The following is a 22,951-nucleotide window of genomic DNA, read 5'->3' as shown; positions in this document are numbered from 1 at the left end:
CTGTTTCAGAATGAATTTGTCCCTTAAGAGATTGAATGCCTTAGAGTGGGATCGAGACCTATTTTATAAATCTCTGTATATTTCATATGGTGCTTTAAATATAGTAAGTTTTGAAAAGTCTGTGTAAATGGAGAGCAGTGGGGAAATTACATGGTGTTTGTTTTCCTTAGTATTGAAGCAGCAGTTGCCACTTTTGCTCAAGCCAGACCACCGGGAATTTATAAGGGTGATTATTTGAAAGAACTTTTTCGTCGCTATGGTGATATAGAGGAAGCACCACCCCCACCTCTATTGCCAGATTGGTGTTTTGAGGATGATGAAGATGAAGATGAGGATGAGGATGGCAAAAAGGAATCAGAACCTGGGTCAAGTGCCTCCTTTGGCAAAAGAAGGAAAGAACGGTTAAAACTGGTAATGTTTAAAAATATAGTCTTTTTCTTAAGCAAGTTTATGAAAATGGAACGTTGACTCTGTTTTACTGGATTTGTGAGGTCATTTCATTCTTTCTATTTCTGAAGATTCTTGATATCCATGACTCTTCGCCTTTTCTACAAGAAAAGTTTCTTATGCAGATTCATTCTGTTTTTGTTTCTTAGGTAAACCAAAGAACTCTTAGATATTACATTGAGAATTTATTATTTCTTTGCAAAGTATTGTGAAATTTCACTTAAATATCTAGTGAAAATTTTGCTAGTGCTTTACAGAATTGTCACAGGGTTCAAATAACTTTACATATAAATTCTGCTCCATCCCATGGGTGGTATTTTCATATTTTCTGTAAAGTTGAGCTCAGCAGACACTTCTTTGGCCACCTCCCATTAATTTTCTAGACTGAAAGCCCTAACTAAAAACACTGGATATTATCTCTTTCCTTGGGGGAATAAATATATTGAGAAGAAAGGTACTGGTTGTACTTGTACATATGCAAGTATATGGTGTAGGCCAAAGGGGAAAGTTAGGGAAAGTGTGGAGGTAATTAAGTTAATAATTAAGGTGTGTGGGAATCACGGTTGAGCAGTAACACCACAACTCATTAGTAGACAGTGATTCACAGGCAAGGAAGAAATGCTGTATTTTATTTAACTCACATAATACAGTTATTTTGGGCTTTAAATAAATGTCCTTTGTTTGAAAAACTTTGTTTTGATACGTATTTACACATTTCAAACTTCAAAACTCTAAGGCCATTGAAAAGTATAAATGACTTTGGAACACAGAAATAATTTCAAAAATAGTTTATTATTCTTTAGTCTAACTCATTCTTTCCTGGATTTAGATACCTGAAATTACTGAATCACATACCTGGAAAAATAGGAATCACATTCTAAGGGAAGTTTAAGAGCATAACATAACATAGTATAACTATAGATGATTATCCTCTTACGATATCATTTTTGTGAGGGATATTTTTTATAAGGGATATAGTTTGTAAGTGATTTTTTTAAAAGAATAACAATCACGAACATATGCTTACTATGTTTTTGAATTATGGTATAGCATTTGAGTGTGTAAAAGTTTAAAACAAAGAGTTACTATTTTGCAAAATGGGGTAAAGTTTGCAGTATTTTTTTTTGTCCAGCAGAAAGGATCTTAAAAATGACATTTATTTTATATTATCAAGTACCATTAAATCCCTTTAATTGCAAATGAGCTCAGGTAGCAATAAGGGAAAAATAGTCAAGATGGGCATATTCTTCTAGGAAAAAAAAATAATACTTAAGACAAAATCCCAAACATAATTTCTCCTGTTTTGTTTTGTCAGTTACTAAGAGGGATATTTTAGAAATTCCCCACTATGATTGTGGATTTACCTGTTTCTCCTTGTAGTTCTGTCATGTTTACTTCATATATTTTGTGGTAATACTGTGTTTTTATACAACTGTGTGTAACAGATTATGTTTACAGTGTCTTAACTTAGCATTGTGAAATATCTCATTTAGTATGATTGCACAAGTTTCTTTTGGATAGTGTTTGTATGGAATATCTTTTTTCTGTCCTTTTACTTTCAACCTTTATCTGTTATTTTAGGTATGTTGCTTATAAGCATCATGTTAGATTTTATTTATCTAGCCAACAGTTTTTGTCTTATTGGTGTATTTAGTCCATGTGCATTTATTTTACCGATTTCTTTATTTCAGATTTAAACTCATCTTACTGGGTTTTTTTTTTTTGGTCCCAGTGGTATGTTCCTTTTTATCTTTTGGCCTCTATCGGATAACTCTAATATGTGAATCACTTAGGTCTTTTTTAGTTTTTCTTCTTATATCCTTTGATTTCCAGTCAATTGTAGGGTTTTGTTTTTGTTTTTATTTACATACCAAGGTATTTCTGCTTACTAGGCATTATGTATGAAAAATTGTGGAAATAACTTGAGCGTATGTATCATGTTATATTCCTTCAGAGAAGATTTACTTTTGCTCCTACACAGGACTAGGAGTTGAACATCTTAACTCAGTCAAGGATTTAACTGTTTAGAAACTAGGCTTTAGTTCTGGCAGGGGCCTGGTCTGTTTTTGTTTCACCCTAATTTCTAGAGTGCAGCCCTTTGGGGATCCTAACTGGAAGCCTAACTGAATCCTTCCTCCTTGTTTCATCATTCCTCTGGTTTGCTGAAAACTGCATTAGCCTCTCAGCTACTGTTTTTGAAGCAATGGCTATAGAGGAAAATTCTAGAGAAGGAAAAGCTATGTCTAGCTCATTTCTGTCTAGCTCACTTTGTTAGGCTTTCCTTCCCTCTGAATTCTTAGTCCTTCAAGTCCTTACTTCCTTTCTAATTCTTCAATGTCTTTAATAGGTTCAAAAGACATTTTATCTAGTTTACTTTTTCATGGCTGCAGAATTGGTCTAAATTAGCTAGTCTGTCATTGCCAAAAGAAGAAATATTTCCTTTTCCATTTTTGGAGAGAGTAGTTAGATTTGACGACTTTTTTTTTTCCTCTTTAATTTTCTTTATTTTCACACATTAAAAAAATGAAACACACTATACAAATGGTTTTTCAGAGCAGAGTACACACAGGTCCATTCAGGCCCCTCTCAAAGTGTTTCCAACATTCTAAGTGCTACCCAAGACGGCAGCTCTTATGTAGCCAACGTATTGATTTAAATGCTTTGGCATACAGCCCTCAGCATGGAAGGTTAATTCCCATCTGTTCTTAAGTTAGGTTAAATGGCCTCAGTGTTCATATTTACAGACTTGAATTGTATTGCTCCCGAGCAGTTCTGATGTACATCTGAAACCGGCTGACGGGAGTCTTGGTCTCAGTTTAAAAAGGGAGAGCCCAACAATGGTGGCAGGCTGCTGCTAGGAGCTAGTTGTCATTCTGCACACCAGATACGTTTGCTGCAGTGGCACAGTTACATCCTTCTAGAATGGTTAAGCCAGTAACTGTAGGTGTCCTTTTCACCATCAACGTGCTCCAAATATTCTTTCTTAGAATGTCAATGCATTTTGTGATGACTGGTACCCGGGGCTTGAACCTCAAGGTTGTATGAACACCTCCGTAAGCAGCTGCTGCTGGTTTGGGACCTTCCTTGTATTCTTGCTGCCTGAATCAGCAGTTTGTGGTCTTCTCCAATATTTTTTTAAAAATATTTGATTTATTTACTTTTAGAGAGAGGGGAAAGGAGGGAGGAAGAGAATAAAAGGGAGAGAGAAAGAGAGGGCGAGAAACTCATCAGTGTGTGAGAGATGTAGTGATCAGTTGCCTCTGGATCAGTTGCCTCTTGTAGGACCCTAACCTGGGACCTGGCCTGCAACTCAGGCTAGTGCCCTGACTGGGAATTGAACCAGTGACCTACACCAGCCAGGGCAGTCCCCATTATTTTTGTGTGTGGTTTCTTTTTCTTGCTTCTGTTCAGTTTATATTGGCACATTGATGTTAATCCTTAATTTCTTATTTTTATAACCAAGATATAATTTTATTAAGGTACTTGGCTTTACTTATACCTCACCAATATTTGCATTTTTATTTTTCAAGACCAATAACTTTGACTTCAATAAAATCTGTAGGACTTGTGCCAAAATGTCCATTTTGATTTGGGTGTTTTCCTTCAGCATCTGCACTGTGTAAGTGTCTTCTGTGTTATACCGAAGCAGGATCTCCGACTGGAATGTAGATGCCTTTGAGTACCCACCCAGCCTCCGTCCCCACCCCACATAAAAGAAAGAGAGGCAAATTTAAACACATGGAAAACACCCAGAAATCTTATGTTTGAAGCATTTAAAATGAAGTATGCCTTTATTTTTTTACTTAATTATAATTATTACAGAAGAAAATAAGGGATACAGAAGATAAAAAAGAAATTGATCATTGCAGAAAAGATTAAGGAAAAAGAACTAAATGGATGACATATTTACTAGATGGTCGGAATTATCTTTTCTAAACAAATTCAATAGTTGTTAAAGCTGTACTGAGGCTCAATATTTATTTGTTCTGTTAAATTAAAAATATTTAGTTCAACTGCATGTAATTATTAAAACACTTCTGTAGTAATATTGTGGGAAAGTACTGGTTGAATGTTGATTAGATTTCTAATGTCTTTATATTGTTAGAAAAAGAAGTAATGTTTGTTTTTTTAGGATTAATTTATGCTAATTTGGTCCTTGCCTTTCAGAAATTATTGATTTCTTAACTTTGCTTAGGAAATAACATGCTTAGAAGTTAAAGCTAGTTATCTTCTTCATGTGAAACTAGTACCTTCAGAATAAAGATGCTGAACATTAAATCGTAATGCTTTTTTTTAAATTTGTATAAACATATACTTTTATAAGAATATTGATGTCCTGGCTCGTATAGCTCAGTGGATTGAGCATGGCCTGTAAACCAAAGGGTCGCCGGTTCGATTCCCTGTCGGGGCACATGCCTGGGTTGTAGGCCAAGTCCCCAGTAGGTGGCCACACCTACCAATGTGTGGTTACCACATGAGAGGTAACCACACATTGATGTTTCTCTCCCTCTCTTTCTCCCTCCGTTCCCCTCTCTCTAAAAATAAATAAGTAAAATAAAAAAGAAAATATTTATTTAAAAAAAGATTTAACAACATGTTAAAAAAAGGAATATTTAAGTTATTTGTATATCTCAGTGACTAAACATGGTAAAAAATTCTTATCCACGTGTTTTAGCTTTCTTTAAAATTTCTTTTTCCTTTCTTCCCTCCCTCCCTCTTCCTTCCCATTTGTTATTAATTTTAATGGTAGAAATGGTTCTAAAATAGAAATTTCTTTTTTTCACTTCACTTCATTTCTATTAGCACTTATTTTGTACTGAATTTATTCCTTGGCCATAAGTTTTTGTGTCTTCAGTGATATTTTTTTTTCCTGTGGAACCTCCTCTTCTGGTTTAGGAACAATCTGCTCTTTCTCAGTAAGGCGCATCCCATTGTGGCAGGGAAAGCTCATATATGGGATAACCCGCCCGCCCATGAACTCTGTAAGTTGTAACACCACATCTTGGGAGTTTTGTTCACCTGTATGTGCTCGGTGACCAGAGAACCTACATCTAAACCCTTAAATTCAGCATTAAACCCTGCACTTTTAAGCATGTGCAGCAAAAATTCTTTTTGGGCCACTGACCCTGCGTCCAGCCCTACTGTTTGGCTTGGACACACCTACCAACTCTACCATTGTAAGGACAAATGACACACATTGCTTCTGTAAAGTGACATCCTTTGTGTACGTGGTAGCTTTTTGAATATTCATACCCTTGATGGCCTGGGCAGTTTCATGAGTATTCTTAAAGTAAACACAGAGATTTGAACCTCTTGATTTGCATGATTTTGTGGGGTTTTTGGGGTCAAGTGAATAGTGAACAATTTTCAGAGGTGACCTCTGCTGGCTTCTGGGAAGAGCTGAAACAGAATAGAAAGGAATGGTACTCTGGTCCTTTGACTCATGAAACCTCTAAAGTACACTTAAGAAAAAGTAGACAACATATTAGATAACTTTGATGTGGTCCAGAATTAGGATCTGAATCAGTCTATTGGATTCAACTCAGAAGTCTTTTATATTTGACAGGGATGTATGCAGACTAAATATTGTATTCTTTTTTTCCTTCCCAAGTGGCTCAAGTTGCAGAATTTTTGCTGGAAAGTTGATCATTGCAGCTTGTAGAGCATGTTTTTTTATTCCCTAATTATATTCACAGCTAGAGTTGTTGTATGGATTATTCTTAAGACTGATGCCAGCCCTCTTATGGGTCTGAAAGTAATTGTAGCATGAATTTAGAAATTTTTTAGTCTACAGAGTTTTTTAGGAGTGTTCTTTATTTGATTTATAAATTTTCCATCTGCTTCACTTCTCTGATATTTTAAAAATACACTTGCTTTAAAATATAGTGAAGATACTTTATGTAATTCTGACTTAAAAATTTAGATGAAAAATTCAATGATGAGTGATCTTTAGTTTTTATGTTGATACAACAATTGTAGCTTCGCCACTTCGTTATACTCTCATTGTAGTTTACAAAGGTGTATATTGTGGGTGTTATCCCCTTAAAGTCTGTGTTGAGAAAATGATGCAACTCCCCTACTTCTCCCAAAATGAGAATCACTGGTGAATGACCTGGGCTCAAAATTCTGTTTTTACCACTTCAGTAAATTATATGCCATCTTTATGTCTTATGTACTCATTTGTGAGATAAATACCATAAAATCTACTTTTCAGAGTTATTACAAGGATTAGAGAAAGTGTAAGATGCCAAATAATCTGAGCTCTGAATAAATGGTAGATAAGTTATTATTGCTGTTGATTTCTGGAGAGTGCCTGTGGAATACTTTGACAACGTGATATAGACACTGGGCTGTATGTGTACACTGAAATCATTTGCTCGAGTACAGAAAACTGTGCAATCTTAGGGGAGTTTATAGAGCCTCCTGGAGACCATCTCTGTTTCATGTGTTTGCTCAGATTTGTGAAAATAGATGAATCTGTTTCTCAGTCTAGGCTTTGTAAATGGACTTGAACTCTAATAAAATATTTTTCTTTTTCTTTTATTTTAAGGGTGCTATTTTTTTGGAAGGTGTAACCGTTAAAGGTGTAACTCAAGTAACAACTCAACCGAAGTTAGGAGAAGTACAGCAGAAGTGTCATCAGTTCTGTGGCTGGGAAGGGTAATAAATATTTTATTGTTTTAATGAAATTTATTCTTACTCTGAAATAGTTAACATAGAAGCAAACATTAACATAGTTTCTTTGCTTCTTGAAATTGGTATGTTTACATAGAGTGCTTAAAGAGATGTCAAGTAAGAGTTTATCAGATATTTTTCAAGACAAGCAGTGTAATGAACAGTTGAGTCAAAAATTAGATGACTCATATCTTCCTAAAGAAGTAGAAAGTTGCTGTTTCACTCTCTAGTATTTGTTTTGTGTGTTTGATTATACTGTTGCAGGTTAATGTTTGGGTTGCCCTTATCGTATTAAGAGAGAATTAGTGGAAATTGAATGTGTCACATATTTCAGTTTTTCTATAATCAAATATTGGAGGGAATCAGCTTTAAATGTGTTCTGCCCCTGCCATGACTTGAAATTACTTATCGGGCATTTCATGGGAGAGGACTCAGGGGAGAGTTTACTGTTCCTATCTGTTGCTCTCAGGTCTTGGTCTATGATCATTTCTGTTGATCATTGCTATCTGTGGCAGAAAATTGTGATGCAGCTGGAACATGATGAAACAGGATCATTTACTTAAAAGTTCCTGATATAAATAACTGTTTGATACATACAGATCAATCACCTAGAAGTAATTTTAACTAAGAGATGAAAATGATCATGAAATAGTGTTGATTTTTGTGTCGTGTTAAACCCTTGCCAGTACATTTTAATCTTGATCCACATTTTTTCTGTTTTGTCACTTCTGGGCATTTTTTGAGGAGACACTTGCCAGCCCTGCACAGTTATGCCAAGTTGGCAGTGTCATGATGAGGAATACAGGGTCTAAAATGATGTAAGATGACTAAAGCAAGATTTAAACTTCTTCCTGATTTAACAGACTTGTCAACATACCTGCTTTAGTGTTTAGATCATATATATTAATATTTAAAAATTAACCCAATAGTTACAGCAGTGGTGATTAGAATCTTGTTAACTTTCATTCTGTCAAGAAAATGGTAGCCTTTTGTTAGCATTCTTGTGAAATCTAGTATCATTCCAACTGACAGTAATCTTATCATAGGGAGAACACCTATAAGTGTGTGACTCATGTGAGATTGGTTTCACACATGTATTGCTTTGTATGATGCCAGCCATAACAGTAATAAAGTATTCTTCTTTTAAGGTCTGGATTCCCTGGAGCACAGCCTGTTTCCATGGACAAGCAAAATATTAAACTTTTGGAGCAGAAGCCGTATAAAGTAAGCTGGAAAGCAGATGGCACTCGGTAAGTTAGACTTCCAAAAACAGTTATACAAACAACCCTAATGCTTAAGAATATTGCTCTGTTGTTAGAGAAGGTTTACACTCTGGGGAGTGTGAATTTCTGACCTGAACAGCAAAATAAGGCATATTTCAAATACTGTATAGTTACTGTCATTCTGCTAAAATTTTGGTTTCAGAGTTCTGTTAGTTTGACATAAATCTTTTTTTTTTTTTAAGATTTTATTTATTTTTAGAGAGGGAAGGGAGGCAGGGAGGGGGGGAGAGAGAGAGAGAGAGAGAGAGAGAGAGAAACATCAATGTGCAGTTGCTGGGGGTTATGGCCTGCAACCCAGGAATGTACCCTGGCTGGAATCGAACCTGGGACACTTGGTTTTCCAGCCCGCGCTCAATCCACTGAGCTACGCCAGCAGGGAAAATAAATAAAATCTTTAAAAAATTAACTAGCTTCAAAAATTAATTAGTATATGATAAAAAATTCAAACAGTATAGAGAGATAAAATGAAAAATTTAAACTTGCCTATGTGCTTTTAGGAGTATTCCTTCTACATGGATGAATCTATAAGCATGGGGACGGTTAAAAGATTCAGATATAGGTAATTTGAGTGACTTGCCCCTTCATGCCTTTGCGGTTGCTGGGGGTCATGGCCTGCAACCCAGGAATGTACCCTGGCTGGGAATCGAACCTGGGACACTTTGGTTCCCAGCCCGCACTCAATCCACTGAGCTACGCCAGCCAGGGCTTTGGAATCTGTTAAAGTGGTAATAAGGAATAGCCTGAGTTGAGTTTTTGTTGAGATGTATATTTTTAATAGATACGTAACAGTGTCTTAACAGATGGGTTTATTACCTACCTCTTTTGGTGGAGAAAGAGTGGAAAAAAGATAAGTAGTACAGATGTCTGTCTCTAGGCTTTAAACTATATACAAAATGGCCTGGGGGTTTGGGCGTAAGGCATAGTTTTGATCAGATGAATTTCATATTCTGGATATTCTTTACTTTTTACATTGTCTTCTCCATAGTATCCAAGGCTGTGATTGTGGCAAACTTCGGGCAAAATAATGAAGTCTGCAAAATTTGTCACTTGATTTTTGCCATCTTCCTTTTGTTTTTTCTCCCTCCTCTGCAGTTGTATACCCCTTTCTCTGTGTCTCATCTGTTAGACCTCTCAATGATTAGCTGAAGTAATTTGAGCAAATATGTTTTTGATTGATAATGGAAATATCTCATTTATCATAGAACCATGCTCCACCAAAAATGAAAGGAAAACCCCTAAGTATTTACTTGAATATCTACTCTGTCTTAGGATACTTTATTGTGGGAGTAAAACATTTATGTGAGATTTTGAGTAGATTTGCTTCTGATCTGAGATCATTTTGGGGGGAATGGTCATTTAACAGTTTTTGAGTGTTCCAACCCAGATATAGGATATATCTTTCCTCCATTTATTTAAGTCATCTTTAATTTCTCTCAGAAATGTTGTATAGGTTTCAGTGTAGAGATATGGAATATCTTTTGCTAATTTTTTTAAAAAACCTATGTTTTGATATTGTAATTCACTGTTTGCATGTGGTCCTGGAAGGAGGCCATGTCATAAACTTTCAGATTGATTTTTGGAAATTCAAATAGAAAATCTAATGCCTAATGATCAAAAGGAGGTTCCTTGCTTTGAATTTAGAAGTACCATCTTACTCATGGCAAGTGTGTCTACTAGTATGACACTAATTATTTGTGCATGTTGGTATTGCACTAGCAGTCTTGCTGAACCCTCTTGTAAGTTCTTCTGGTGCGAATATAGAATTTTTTGAATTTGTTATGTAGAATATATTATGTGAAGATATTTTTCTGTTTTTTATATTCTTATAATTTGTGTGTGTGTGTGTGTGTGTGTGTGTATTATGTACTAGTTAGTACTTCTAGACAATGTAGAATTAGACAAGGTATGTCCAGAAGTATCCCTCTCCATGTACTATGAAAAATAGAGACATTTATTGAAGAAGATACAAGATACAAGAACACTGTTACAGGACAGTGACACGTCAATCTCCTTCAAAGTTAGGCATCTTGGGACTTCACACAGTTCTCCCAACCATAGCATGATGTTCCTTCTGCTCTGGTAGCAGAAACCATGGAAAGAATTTTGTCAAACACACGTTTCATGCCAATATCCTGTGTCAAAATCTCGGACACAGTCATTTTTGGAATCCTCTGTTCCAAAATTTGAATTTTGAATTTACTTTAAAAATTGACAGTGGGAGCTTCCAGTTCTCCCACTGTCAGTTGCCGATCTTTGTTGATTGCAGCCTGTATACGTTCAACATTCTCAGGTGTTCTGCTTGTTGTAGGCCTTCTAGAACATGGTCACTGTCAACAGATTCTTGACCATCTTTGAAGCTTTTATGCCACACTTTTATTTGCACTGTACTTATTGCAGCATCTCTGAAAGCTGCCTTGAATCATCTGAATAGCTTCTGCAGAGAAATGTTCAAGCTTAATGCAAAATTTGATGCAGATTTACTCTACTCCCTCAGTCATTTTCAATGCTATGGACACACAGTACAAATGCTCACTCAATGGTATCTACTGCCCCCACTGACCAGTAGTGTGAAGGCATCATGGTTCACGCATGCACATTCCAGTCCACTCTCCTTGGCTGCTAGGTTACATTAATGTCGTTGCAAACCATTCTTGTTATATCAACAGTGGCTGGACTTTTCAGGACAGACTTTGTATATTAAATACACGCATATACACAGATACCTGCTTTCAGGAAAAAACTGAATGGGCAGGGTAAATTGTTTTCAGGAATTAAAAACAAAACCACTTAGGCATTTATGATAATCCAAGATAGTCAGCTTTTATAACACATTTATTTTTAAGTAAGTGATGATACATATATTTTTAAAAGATTTTACTTATTTGTTATTAGAGAGAGGGGAAGGGAAGGAGAAAGAGAGGTAGAGAAGCATTGATTGGTTGCCTTTCGCACCCAGCATGTGCCCTGACCGGAATTGAACCAGTGACCTTTGGGTTTGCGAGATGCACCCAACCCATTGAGCCACACCAGTCAGGGCAGTAAGCAAGATATATTGTATAATACTTCTTGGAGGAAATTGCAGATAGATTTATTCTTCCTGAATTCTGGTCTGGGAATGCCCTTTTTTCATTCATTCAGAAATTATATTGAAAACTTGTTGCTTCCAGGGGTCTTTGTCAGGTGCTGAATGGATCAGGAGGCTTAAGACAGAATCCCCAGCTTTAAGTGCTTTGTACAATCCAGGGTTCAGAAAGTGTCTTCTGTAAGGGCTAGATATTTTAGGGTTTTAGGTTAATATTTTAGGTTTTGTGGGCCATGTGGTCTCTGTATGAGCTATTTGCTGCTGCCATTGCTACACAAAAGCAACTCTATCCTGGTGCTCTTACACAAACAAATGAAGCATAACTGTGTTCCAATAAAACTTTATTTACAAAAACGGTTAGCGAGCCATATTTAGCCCTTCGGTCATAGTTTGTCACCTTAGGATATAAGGACACTCTCCTTTGAGAGACTGTCTTTATATTTCAAGGTGTTAGAAAGTGTAAAAGTGAGCCTAAGGTAGGGAAACATAAGTTTAATGTAAAGACCTTTTGTTTTTAATATTTACTTCAGTAAGTTAAAAAATTGAAGTATTTTTCTCATTGATTGTAAGTTACTGCTAATGCCCAGTGCTTTGACAAGATTTTTAAAAAAACTTAAGTAATTCACTAATACATCAATTTAAGAAGTAAATTAAGCCTTTTTTCCCTTCATTATATCATGTTCCATGCCTTGATTATAACAGAGTGCTTGATTTATATTACGTTCAGGCAGCTCCATATTCACTGCTGTAACATTTTATGCAGAACAGTATAATTACCCCAGGTAGTTAGTAGCTTACTTGGATCCCTTGATATGTATCCTGTTAGATAATGTTTGTAGCAGATGTTTATTCTAATGACTGGAGCTGAATGTTCAGACAGGAATAGTGTGGACTAAGGTAATGAGAAGCTAGACTAGAGAAATCTTACATACTGAGAGGGATATTAAAGAAGTTTCAGATGTCTCTGAAATATTTTCAGGGGAGTTCAAAAACCAAACTGTTTTATGCTATGTAGGAACAGAATGAATAAATCAAATATGATCAGTTAAGTACTGTGTATACTACTTTAATTTAGATTTGTCACTTAGTTTTCCATTTCCTTCAAGGGATCAGAGTAAATACGAATTTGTATTAGCCCTGTTTTCCTTTTGATTGCAAAGCAGATTGTTCCTTATGGTATATAAGAACTTTTACTGAATATTGGTATTAAGTAAGAACTTATCTGCTGTCTTATTACTGGTTAATATTAATTATAGCCATAACCTTATGTCTAATATTTTAAAATTCACTGGTGCATAAAGTTATACCTGGAGTAAATATTTCATTTTATACTGTTCTAGGAAGACTTGGAGTTTTGTGGGGGCATTTGAGGGGCTAGAATCCAGAAAATAAAATACTTGCTTCAATTATACAGGTAGATAGTAGCAAAGTCAGCAGCATAATTCTATGATACTTTAAGAACTGGTTATTTACTCACATGCTCCAGTCCATTATGTGTGATTGTAGAAATGGCAAGTACTAGGTTGGGTAAAAAGAGAAGACAAACCTGTTCCTGTGTGAACCAGAGAAAATTGTTTGAAAGAATTGTAATTGATTTTTTTACAAGTATGCCTGCTTTATACAAAAGAAAACTGAAAGTAGTCAGCCATGTCAGGGACAAATGTAAAATAAAACAAAACCTTTGGAATGTTTCTTTTGATGACTGACCATTTTATAAAACTGACTCTTCTTATGGAGACTGACTGTTGTATTAAAATGAAATATTTTCACATCTCTCTGCCCTTTTGATATATAAGTGCTGCTCAAATCATTTCAAGTGGCATTTAAATTTATTCCAGATCAATGTAAATCTGGGTAATCCATATGGCATTACTCTCTCTGATGGAAGACCACTTAAAAGGATACTGTGTTTTACATATTTAATTTGTATGGTGCTGTGAAGTTCTAAAAAGCATAACCTGTAACATTCATGGTGATTAGTACAAATAAATGTATCATTTGATTTAATACTTTGAGTCTGATAAAGACATTCTATATTCTCATTTTGAATGACACTCCTTAATCTATTCAATAAAAGTAACTAATTAAAATAATCAAGAGAGACTTTTTATCTGCAGAACTGGTAGATTTCATGAAATTTGTTTACCAGTACTGGAATTAATTAACTGATTTATGCAGTGAATAACAATTTTGCAATATTCTGTTATCCTGAAAGCTTTTTAATTCTTTTAATTAGGCCAAGATCAATGTAGTCTATACCTACTAAACCTTTTCCATTATTAGTAGTTGTGATTTTTTCTAACTTGGACTTCATTTACGTTACAGTAAAAATGTCTTTTTGTCTTGTGATTCTGGTCTTATAATAATGAAGAAATGATAATGTTATTAAAAATATTCTCCATTATAAAAGTAATTTATATTGTAGAAAATTTAGAAAAGGAAAATAAGGAAAGGGACAAAAATAAAAAGCATCGATAATCACCAGTTAGATTTTGGTATATATGCTTTCAGAACTTTCTCTCTGTCTGTATATAATCTTTTGTTCAGTTAAATGAAAATGTATTCATTCCACAGGATTTTTTAGTGTGTATTATGTGCCAGGTACCATTCCAGGTGCTGGAAGTTATGATCCCTGCTAGAGTTTCTGTTAGGTGAAATATGTTTTCTGCATTAACTGTTTAGTATTTATGATTTACAGTTTATTAGTCTGTTATTTTACTTAATATATCCTCAGTATTTTTTCTATGATATTAAATATAAATATTTTTAATGACTAAAAATCATATTATTGTTTATGGTTAAATGAATTACATAATACTGGAAACGCTTATAATGGAGAGTGCCAGAACTCTTCCCCCATCTCTTCTTTCTTTTCATCAGTCCTCATACCTAAAGACAATGACTTTTAACCCTTCCTATTTTTTACTTATTCTGTGATTATCTCCAAATCTCTAAATAATGTTTATTGTTATTTTATTTTTTTAAATTTATTTATTTATTTTTAGAGAGATGGGGAAGGGAGGGAGAAAGATGGAGAGAAACATCAATGTGTAGTTGCTTCTCACATGCCCCCTATTGGAGACCTCACCTACAACCCAGGCACGTGCCCTGACCAGGAATCAAACTAGCAATTCTTTGATTTGAAGGCCAGCACTTAACCATTGAGCCACACCAGCCAGGGCTAAATAAAATGTTTATATTACTCTTTATCAATCAACCTTATGTGAGTTCCTAGTGTGGTCACTGAGGATGTACCTCACCAAAATCTTGGTGTCTACCTTTTCTAGTTTCTCTTATAGTTAAACTATTATTGTTAGTTCTTTATTGATCATGCCTGTATATTATTTATTCTAATAACTCCTATGTAGTGTTTGTTGACCCTTGTAAGATGAGGACTTTAGAATTCCCTGTCTTCCGTCTATCTCTGTTATGACAGCTCTAATTTTAATATTGTCAACTCCATTTACATTTACATGCTGTTTTGGTAAACAGAAGGCTTTTCTTTTAAGTCTGTGGTTGAATTCAATTGGTGAAAATATTTAAAAAATTTCTATCACTGGAACTGTTGTTACAAAGGCATTGAAAGGGTAGGGTGGAGAAGCAAAAGGGTTACCTCAAGATCAGGAATCAGTGAGCTGCTGCAGCCTCTGATTGGAGTTTGCCTAGTTTCGCATTTGCTGCTGGTGTGCTGGAGAAGAGGTAACCCAGCTCTGGCTGTTGCTGTTGCAGTACACTGGCCACTCATTGGGGGAATCTCCACTGAGGAGCAGAGCCCGTAATCCTGTGGTTGATGCCTTCACCGCCACCAGTGATGCTGCCAGAAGCAAATCAATAAGTTTCCTCCCTTTCTCCTTTTTTTTTTCAGTTTTCTCCCAGGGAGCTGACAGGGAGTTGGGAAGTGTAGTTTTGTGTTCATTTTTACACTGAGATACACTGAAAGCACACAACTGTAGGGCTGGAGGTGATTACAGAAAAGACAGCTAACTTGACCAGAGTTCAAAGTCTGACTTCTCTGCCACTTAAAGTGGAATGTATGTAATGGTGAATATAAACTGGCTCTTTTTTATTCTACTGATTATTTTTACCCTATTATCAAGTTTTTTCAAGGTTTTAGTCATTTATTTCAATCCAACAATTTTTTTTTTATCCCAGACTTTTCTCTTTTAGAATCTTCTGTGATTTCTAGCCTTATATAAAGCTCTGTTCCCAACTTCTATCCTGGTTGGATCTGGCTTTCTTGGAGTCCATGTTTTTTTGTTTCTTTTTCTTTCTTTCTTTTCTTTCTTCTTTTCTTTCTTCCTTTCTTTCCTTCTTCTTTTCTTTTCTTCTTTCTTTCTTCTTCTTTCCTTTCTACCTTCCTTCCTTCTCTTCCTTCCTTCCTTCCTTCCTTCCTTCTTTCTTTCTTTCTTTCTTTTCTTTCTTTCTTTCTGTTTATTTTCTTGCTTTGCAGGGACACTTCCTTAAATCACTTCCTAAGAAAGTATGCATAGAAAGTAATATATATGCATGCTTAGGTATATGAAAATGTAATGCTCTGGCCATATATTTAATAGTGGCTGTTTATTAAACTTTAGACTAAAAATGGTTTTTCCTTTAGAATATTAAAAACCTTACTTTACTGTCTTCTGTTGGCCTCTACTATTTATAAAAGGTCTGATACTATTCTGAATCTAATTCCTTGTCAGTGGTCTGTTCCTGGAAACTTCTAGAATTTTCTTACAACTTTTGGCCTAAAATTCCCCAGTGGATGTCTTATTAGGTGGAGTTTCCTCTCTCCCACTCACCTTTCCAATCATTGTGCTGGGTACTTGGTGACCTCTTTGAATCTGAACACTTGAGTTTTTTTGTTACCGGTAGAAGTGGGACTCTGGCGATATACAAAGGAAAATAATTTCCTGAAACCCACATGGGAGGATGTGGCTCTGTGGTATGGTTTATTGATGATGTACAATTAAGTTGGTTCCCCTCCTGACTTCCAGTGTCCCCTTTCTGTTCATTCTGCCATGGAAAAAGTGCAATATCTGTAAGAATTTTTATGAGTTTATTTGAGCCAAACTGATGACAGTCCGCAGGAAGCAAAATTTCAATGGATTGAGAAAATGCTCTGCAAAATTCTAGTTTGCACCTTATTTTATACATTACAATCAAAAGAGAAGACATAAATGGGTTATATGAAATCTACTGGTGATAGATTAGGGCAGTGGGAGAAAGCAAAGTGTGGTAATCTCTGGGGTGGGATAAAAAAAAATAACACATACTTCTTTTACATAGGTGGGTGCAGGATAGTTAAGAGTCAACAGTGAACTCAGTGATAATGAGGGATTGTCATGTCCCCCGATGCAATGCTGAGCCAGGGGGTCCGGAGAAAAGGAAATTACTTTAACATTCCAAAGGTATGTTATTGTAGATGCAAAAAGGCCATGCACAGGCTTAATTAAGGTAAAGACTGATGTGTATCAGGAACGATTCTGACCTAGGACATGACTACCTGCCATCAACTACTTTTGGGTAATAACTTTTAATGTCAGACCATTCTGTGTGGTTACTTTCAGTCTTTGAGTTGGTAAGGCCGCCACACAGGCCTCCCCTGAGCTTGTCAGGGTTAGTGTGTGGCCCCTTTTTTGTCCACACTTGTGTGGACATTTGGATTCCTTCTGAAATTTTTGTTTTTATAATGGTTCTGTGATAATATTATTCTGCAAAAATAACATTTTTATGAGTACTCATCTGACACTTCATTATCATTTATTGCTGTATTCTGTATGCTCTAGGATACATTGGTAAGAATATATATTTTTTATAAAGTAAAAAAATCCAGTGCTTTAAATTTTTTTTTAGTATTTTCTGCAGTGATATTTTAAGGACCATGTTCTGAACTAGTATATTATGATGGTTTATTGAACAAGTTCATCATTGAAAAATCTTTTCGTCATTTCTGGTTTAGTTTTGGGATTTCATGACTTCAGTAGATGGCAGCAGAGGACCAGCTTTGATTCAGGCTGCTTCTATGAGGCAGAATTCTAGTTGTACCTAGTGTGTTGTATGTTGAATACATCCCAAAATATTAGTTTGAGATTATTAAGAATTTAGTAAGGACTTGGAGGGTCAGTATACCACAGTATTGAAGATACAGCAATTTTTATAATGTTGACATTTTCTATTGGGAATTGCATCTGAAGTATTTTACTTGTAAAATACTTGACTGTACAGTGTCATTTTTGGAATTATTTTTGTAAAAATGATTTTGCCATATTATGCCTAAAATTGTTTTGCTTGCTTTTGGAAACTGGTGTTCTCAGAGTGTGAAATAATGATGTGAAGAGTCTCTTTTACCCATATGAGTTTTTCCTCCCAGTCGTTTATATTGGGAGCAAAAGAGCCTAGTAGAAAAACATGATATTAGAATGTGGGTTTCTTTTTTGAGTGAAATTTGGGTTCAAAGGGCAGAAAAGTCATTTGATACTATACATTGTATATGAAGAACAGTGATTTATATGCTCCAATATATTTTGGGAAAGAAACTTCTAAACCATATACTTTCTTTAAGAAAATTATATTATCATATAGTATTTTTGCTTTCCTGAGGAAGTATATTCAGTTTTTGCATGCTAATGGTAATTTGGTTCCAAAAAGGAATTAGTATCTGGGAACTAGGGGAAGAAATAAAAAATGAGTACTTGCAACAGCTCTTTTCTAAATTGTGAAATCTGATTTCTTGAGGATTTTGTAGGCAGCCCATCTTATTATAGTACAGCTCTAACTTTTAGCTTGGCTCTAATGTTGCTGCTATTGCTGATGTTTTTGCTAGCAGATGAGCTTTGTTGGACAACTTTTATTTTAGTAACATCTTAGAATTAAAGAATTTTAATTTTAAAATACTTTTGCATTTAATAAAGAGAAGTTTAATAAAGAGAAGTAAATTTTGTTCCCTCATGCATTATTTAGAATGGCTTTTAAACTTTTTGTGTGTTATGTTAGCCCAATAAAATGTACACCACTGGCTAGAGGTGCAGAACACAGTACACAGGGAGGGCAAAAGTACGTTTGCAGTTGTGAGTATGAAACACAGACTTTATTCTTGTATTATTATTTATTAATTATTGTCTTATATTCCATATGAACAACTGTTAACCTACTTTTGCCCTACCCTGTATATTTAGGACAAATACAACTGCTGCTTAAATTGTAAACTTGAAGCAACTGTGTTATGCATTGAGCCTACTCTGTGATCTGGTCTTGGCAGTTGTTTAATATTATGAATTCATATTATAATTATTTTTGTAGTCTCTGCAGTATTTATGTAATTGCATTTAGTACTTAACCTGTTGAGATTGGTTCATCTAGAATTGCTTTTGTTACTTTTTTGACAACAGGACGAAGGAGACTAGTTAATTTTAATAGTATGATCCATTGAACATTATGCGCATTTATTTATTAAAATGGAGAAATTAAAACCCATTTAAAACATTTGTGGCACTTAGGTATAATTTTACTCACATTTCCCCCTTTGCATGAAACAATATTAAATAGAATCGAGTATCATCATGTTGTCCACCTTCCATATTTTTAATTATCTTTATTTTAAAAAGCCTTAGCTATGCTAACAGTTCATTTGTAAATTTAAAATAAATAACTAAGGATCTTTATAATACACTATCTATGGAAAGGATAATGTGTGTTAAAAGTAAAATTATTTCAAGTTTCTTATAGATTAGCTCTTTCCCCTTCACTATAATTAAAAATATTGTTCTAGTAGAAGTAATATGAAAAAAAGATGTTGCTTGATTTAAATAAAATTTCTAATTTTCAACAAATTTTAAATGGTAGCTGCTCTGACTGTGTACTTGGTGCCACCAAATAAAATATTTAATGTGTTGTCAATTTCACTGACAATAATGTTTGAGAGGAAAATTAGTTCGTGTCTATTTAATTTATTTTTTATTTTATCTAATTTTTTTAAAGTTTTATTTTATTTTAATCATTGTAAATTTTTTTTTTTTTAGATTTTATTTATTTCTAGAGAGGGAAGGGAGGGAGAAAGAGAGAGAGAGAGAAACATCAATGTGCGGTTGCTGGGGGCCATGGCCTGCAACCCAGGCGTGTGCCCTGACTGGGAATCGAACCTGCAGTGCTTTGGTTTGCAGCCCGCACTCAATCCACTGAGCTACGCCAGCCAGGGGATTTTATCTAAAATTTTTTAAATTCAAAATTCTGAAATACATTTAACTGCAAAGCTTTCAAATAAGAGGTATTGTAAACCAGTATTAGGTATTCTGTATATCCAATAAAATCAAGGATGTATAAAGATAACAATATAATAAAATTCTAAAACAAGAATACTTAGTAGCTTATAAAACAGATATGTTTTTGAGAAGCAAAATAGCATAGTAATTATGAGCTTGGGCATTAACACTAACCTGGGTTCATATCCTGGAGTTTTCATACTTACTAGTAATGTGACTTGGGACTGTTATGTTATAACCTCTCTGTGTCCCAGCTTGTCCATCTGAAAATTAGGAATAACAGTAATAACCATATCCATTTGAAAAGTAGGAATAACAGTAATAACCACCTTATAGATGTTATGAGGATTAAGTAGTTTCATCTAAAGCATGTAGAATACTAAGCGCTTGGTAAATATTGTTGATGGTTACACATTTTACCCAATTAATAGATTCATTAAAATAAAATATTAAGCCAAACTGTAACTTTCTAAAGAGAAATGCCATAGCCATGTTAAAGGTCTCTTTTTAAAATCTGTATGTACTAAAAAAAAGAAAATTAGATATGGTTCATGCTTTTAAATGGGTGAAAATCTAATTGTGAAATTAAAATGGTAATGTATGAGAAATCATTATGAAATATATTTAATAATTGCCTGTAAATGACATGACACATGCTAAGAACATAGGCATTCTTACAAGGAGGATGACTAGTGAAGGGTGAGTAATGTGGGCAACAGGAACAAAGAGAGAAGTCCTGAGGTGGAAACAATCTGCCTGTGTTGGACTGATTCTGGTGTAAATCCAGAATCAATGTACTAAATTCTAGCCACTGGGCAGTTGTGTGCTTAAGGCTAAAGGAAGAAAATTGTTAAACTGGTGGCTGGTTTAATCCTTCATTTATATTTTTAAACATGTCAGAGTCTTCATGATTGGCAAGCCATTAATCTCCCATGTAAATTTTGACTGTTATGTCGACTCCTAGTTCTTATATTATTCCTATGAGGTAGGAGGTTGTAAGGTAGCAGATTCTTTACCTCATGTCTTCTTGAAGTTTAAGGCTACTTGGAATTGTTGAGTCAGTAGTTGTTTTGCTCAGTGGCTTTTGAGGTGCATAAAAGAGCTGTTTTTTGAAGTAGTCTCTAGGAGTATGGAGAGAGTGTTTTTTTCTGTATTGATACAGGAGATGGAAATACGCATGTGAGGAACAGTTTTTGTGGAAGGGGAAGCAAACCATCTACTTCTGAGCCTGGAGGAAGATAAGGGGTGATGTAATAGAAAGCCACCCCTACCTACCAAGACATCTCCAAGGGGTTATCCTGGGAGGAGACACAGGAAGTCCATGTAGCAGTGAGCCCTCAGTCATCCGCCCACTTTATTTCCCATTTTCAGTTATAATTCATGGACTATTATGTAAACCTCTTTTGGGACTTAGTAAAACCTTTTATTGGAAATAGATTATATTGATATTAACATTCAGTCAGTCTAGCCAACAGTGTAAAAGTTACATAATATAAAAAATGAAAACTAGAAGATTATGACTGAAACTAACTTGTGTTCTTGTTTGGTCTTCTTTTCTACTCCTCTTTGTTCCTTTTACAATACTTAGCATTAAAACAAGAATATTTCTGTAGCTGAGAAGAGAGGAAAATCTATAGTTCATGACCTTTTACAGGTGCAGTTAGTGAAAGCTCCCTTTTTCATATGTTGTTAAAAAATTTCTTTTACTTATTTTGACTTCTGTTGTTTGGTTTCCCTATTCCCTCCCTCTCTTGCTACCTATCCCTCCCTCCCTCCCTCCCTCCCTCTATCCCTTCCTCTGTCCCTTCTTTTCTATTTCCTATTTTCTTTTGCAGTTTGAGTGTTAAGGGTGGTTAGAGGTTACTTAATCCAACAGTTTTCATAATTTAACATGTCTACCAATCATGTGGCATCTTGTTAAAATGAAAATTTTGGTTCAGTAAGTTTGGGGTGAGTCCCAGGATTCTTCATTTTTAACAAGTTCCCAGGTTATGCAAATACTACTTGTCAGCACCTTTGCTACTTTGTAAGTAGCAAAAAAATCTACTCCATTTTCTCAGAATGAAGATACCAAAGACAGATTAAGTTGGTTCAATAATCCATGCCTAATTAGCAATTTTGGGCTTTATTTAGTTATAAAAATTTTTATTTATTTTTAGAGAGAGGGGAAGGGAAAGAGAAAGAGAGGGAGAGAAACATCAATGTATGGTTGCCTCTCATACACCTCCAACTGGGGACCTGGCTCACAACCCAGGCATGTGCCCTGACTGGGAATTGAACGGACAACCCTTTGTTTCGCAGGCTGGCACTTGGAATCCACTGAGCCACACCAGCTAGGGCTGGGCTTTTATGTTTTTAATTTGACAAAAAATTAATATTTGTCAGAATAAGGAAATATTTAAAAATGAAGAGAAACCTCTCCCCCTACTTAAACGGTAATTTATTTCTTTAAACAACTTTATTCAGTTTGAATCTTTGAGGACAAGGACAACAGTGTAGAATTTCAGGGGTGAGGGGAGGGGTTGGATGAAAGTGAAAGAGGGTATGGGGTAAATGTTAATGGAAGAAATACAATAAAAAATCATGCAAGGGACATAAAGGAAAGAATAAACAAGTGGGACTTCATCAAAATAAAAAGTTGCACAGCTGAAGAAAACATCAGTAAAATGAAAAGGCATCCAACCATTTGGGAGAACATATTTGCCATTGATAACTTGGACAAGGATCTGATCCAAAATATATGAAGAACTCACATGACTCCACTCCAGGAAGACAAATAATCCAATTAAAAAATGGGCAAAGGACCCAAACAGACACTTCTCGAAGGAGGACATACAGAGTGCCAGAGACATATGAAAGGATGTTCAGCATCATTAGCCATCAGAGAGATGCAAATTAAAACCACAAGGAGATACTACTTCACACTGGTCAGAATGGCCATCATAAACAAATCAACAAACAACAAGTGTTGGAGATGTGGAGAAAAGGGAACCCTAGTGCACTGTTGGTGGGATTGCAGACTGGTGCAGCCACTGTGGAAAACAGCATGGAATTTCCTCAGAAAACTAAAAATGGAACTGCCTTTTGACCTGGCAATTCCACTGCTGGGATTATACTCCTGAAACACCAATTCAAAAGAACCTATGCACCCCAATGTTCATAGCAGCACAATTTACAATAACCAAGTGTTGGAAGCAACCAAGGTGCCCATCAGTAAATGA

At 35.2% G+C, this 22,951-nt stretch overlaps 1 protein-coding gene and 1 pseudogene across 3 annotated transcripts in view; one reads left to right on the top strand and one right to left on the bottom strand.

Annotated features, from left to right (window-relative positions):
* The window catches only part of RNGTT (RNA guanylyltransferase and 5'-phosphatase), a 241,954-nt gene that overhangs the window by 26,094 nt on the left and 192,909 nt on the right, over positions 1–22,951 (top strand). For all 3 annotated transcript variants that reach the window (XM_036024453.1, XM_028509316.2, XM_028509315.2), the window contains exons 6-8: positions 171–411; positions 6,998–7,107; positions 8,271–8,372. In XM_036024453.1, coding sequence (XP_035880346.1) covers positions 171–411; positions 6,998–7,107; positions 8,271–8,372 — 453 coding nt within the window. The remainder of the gene's footprint in view (positions 1–170; positions 412–6,997; positions 7,108–8,270; positions 8,373–22,951) is intronic.
* Positions 5,243–6,991, bottom strand: LOC118500267 (annotated as a pseudogene).

The sequence above is a fragment of the Phyllostomus discolor genome, chromosome 4 (genome assembly GCF_004126475.2).
Source record: "Phyllostomus discolor isolate MPI-MPIP mPhyDis1 chromosome 4, mPhyDis1.pri.v3, whole genome shotgun sequence".
NCBI lineage: Eukaryota > Metazoa > Chordata > Mammalia > Chiroptera > Phyllostomidae > Phyllostomus > Phyllostomus discolor.
Note: the sequence above shows the minus strand (reverse complement) of the source record. Positions and strands in the feature narration are given on the sequence as shown.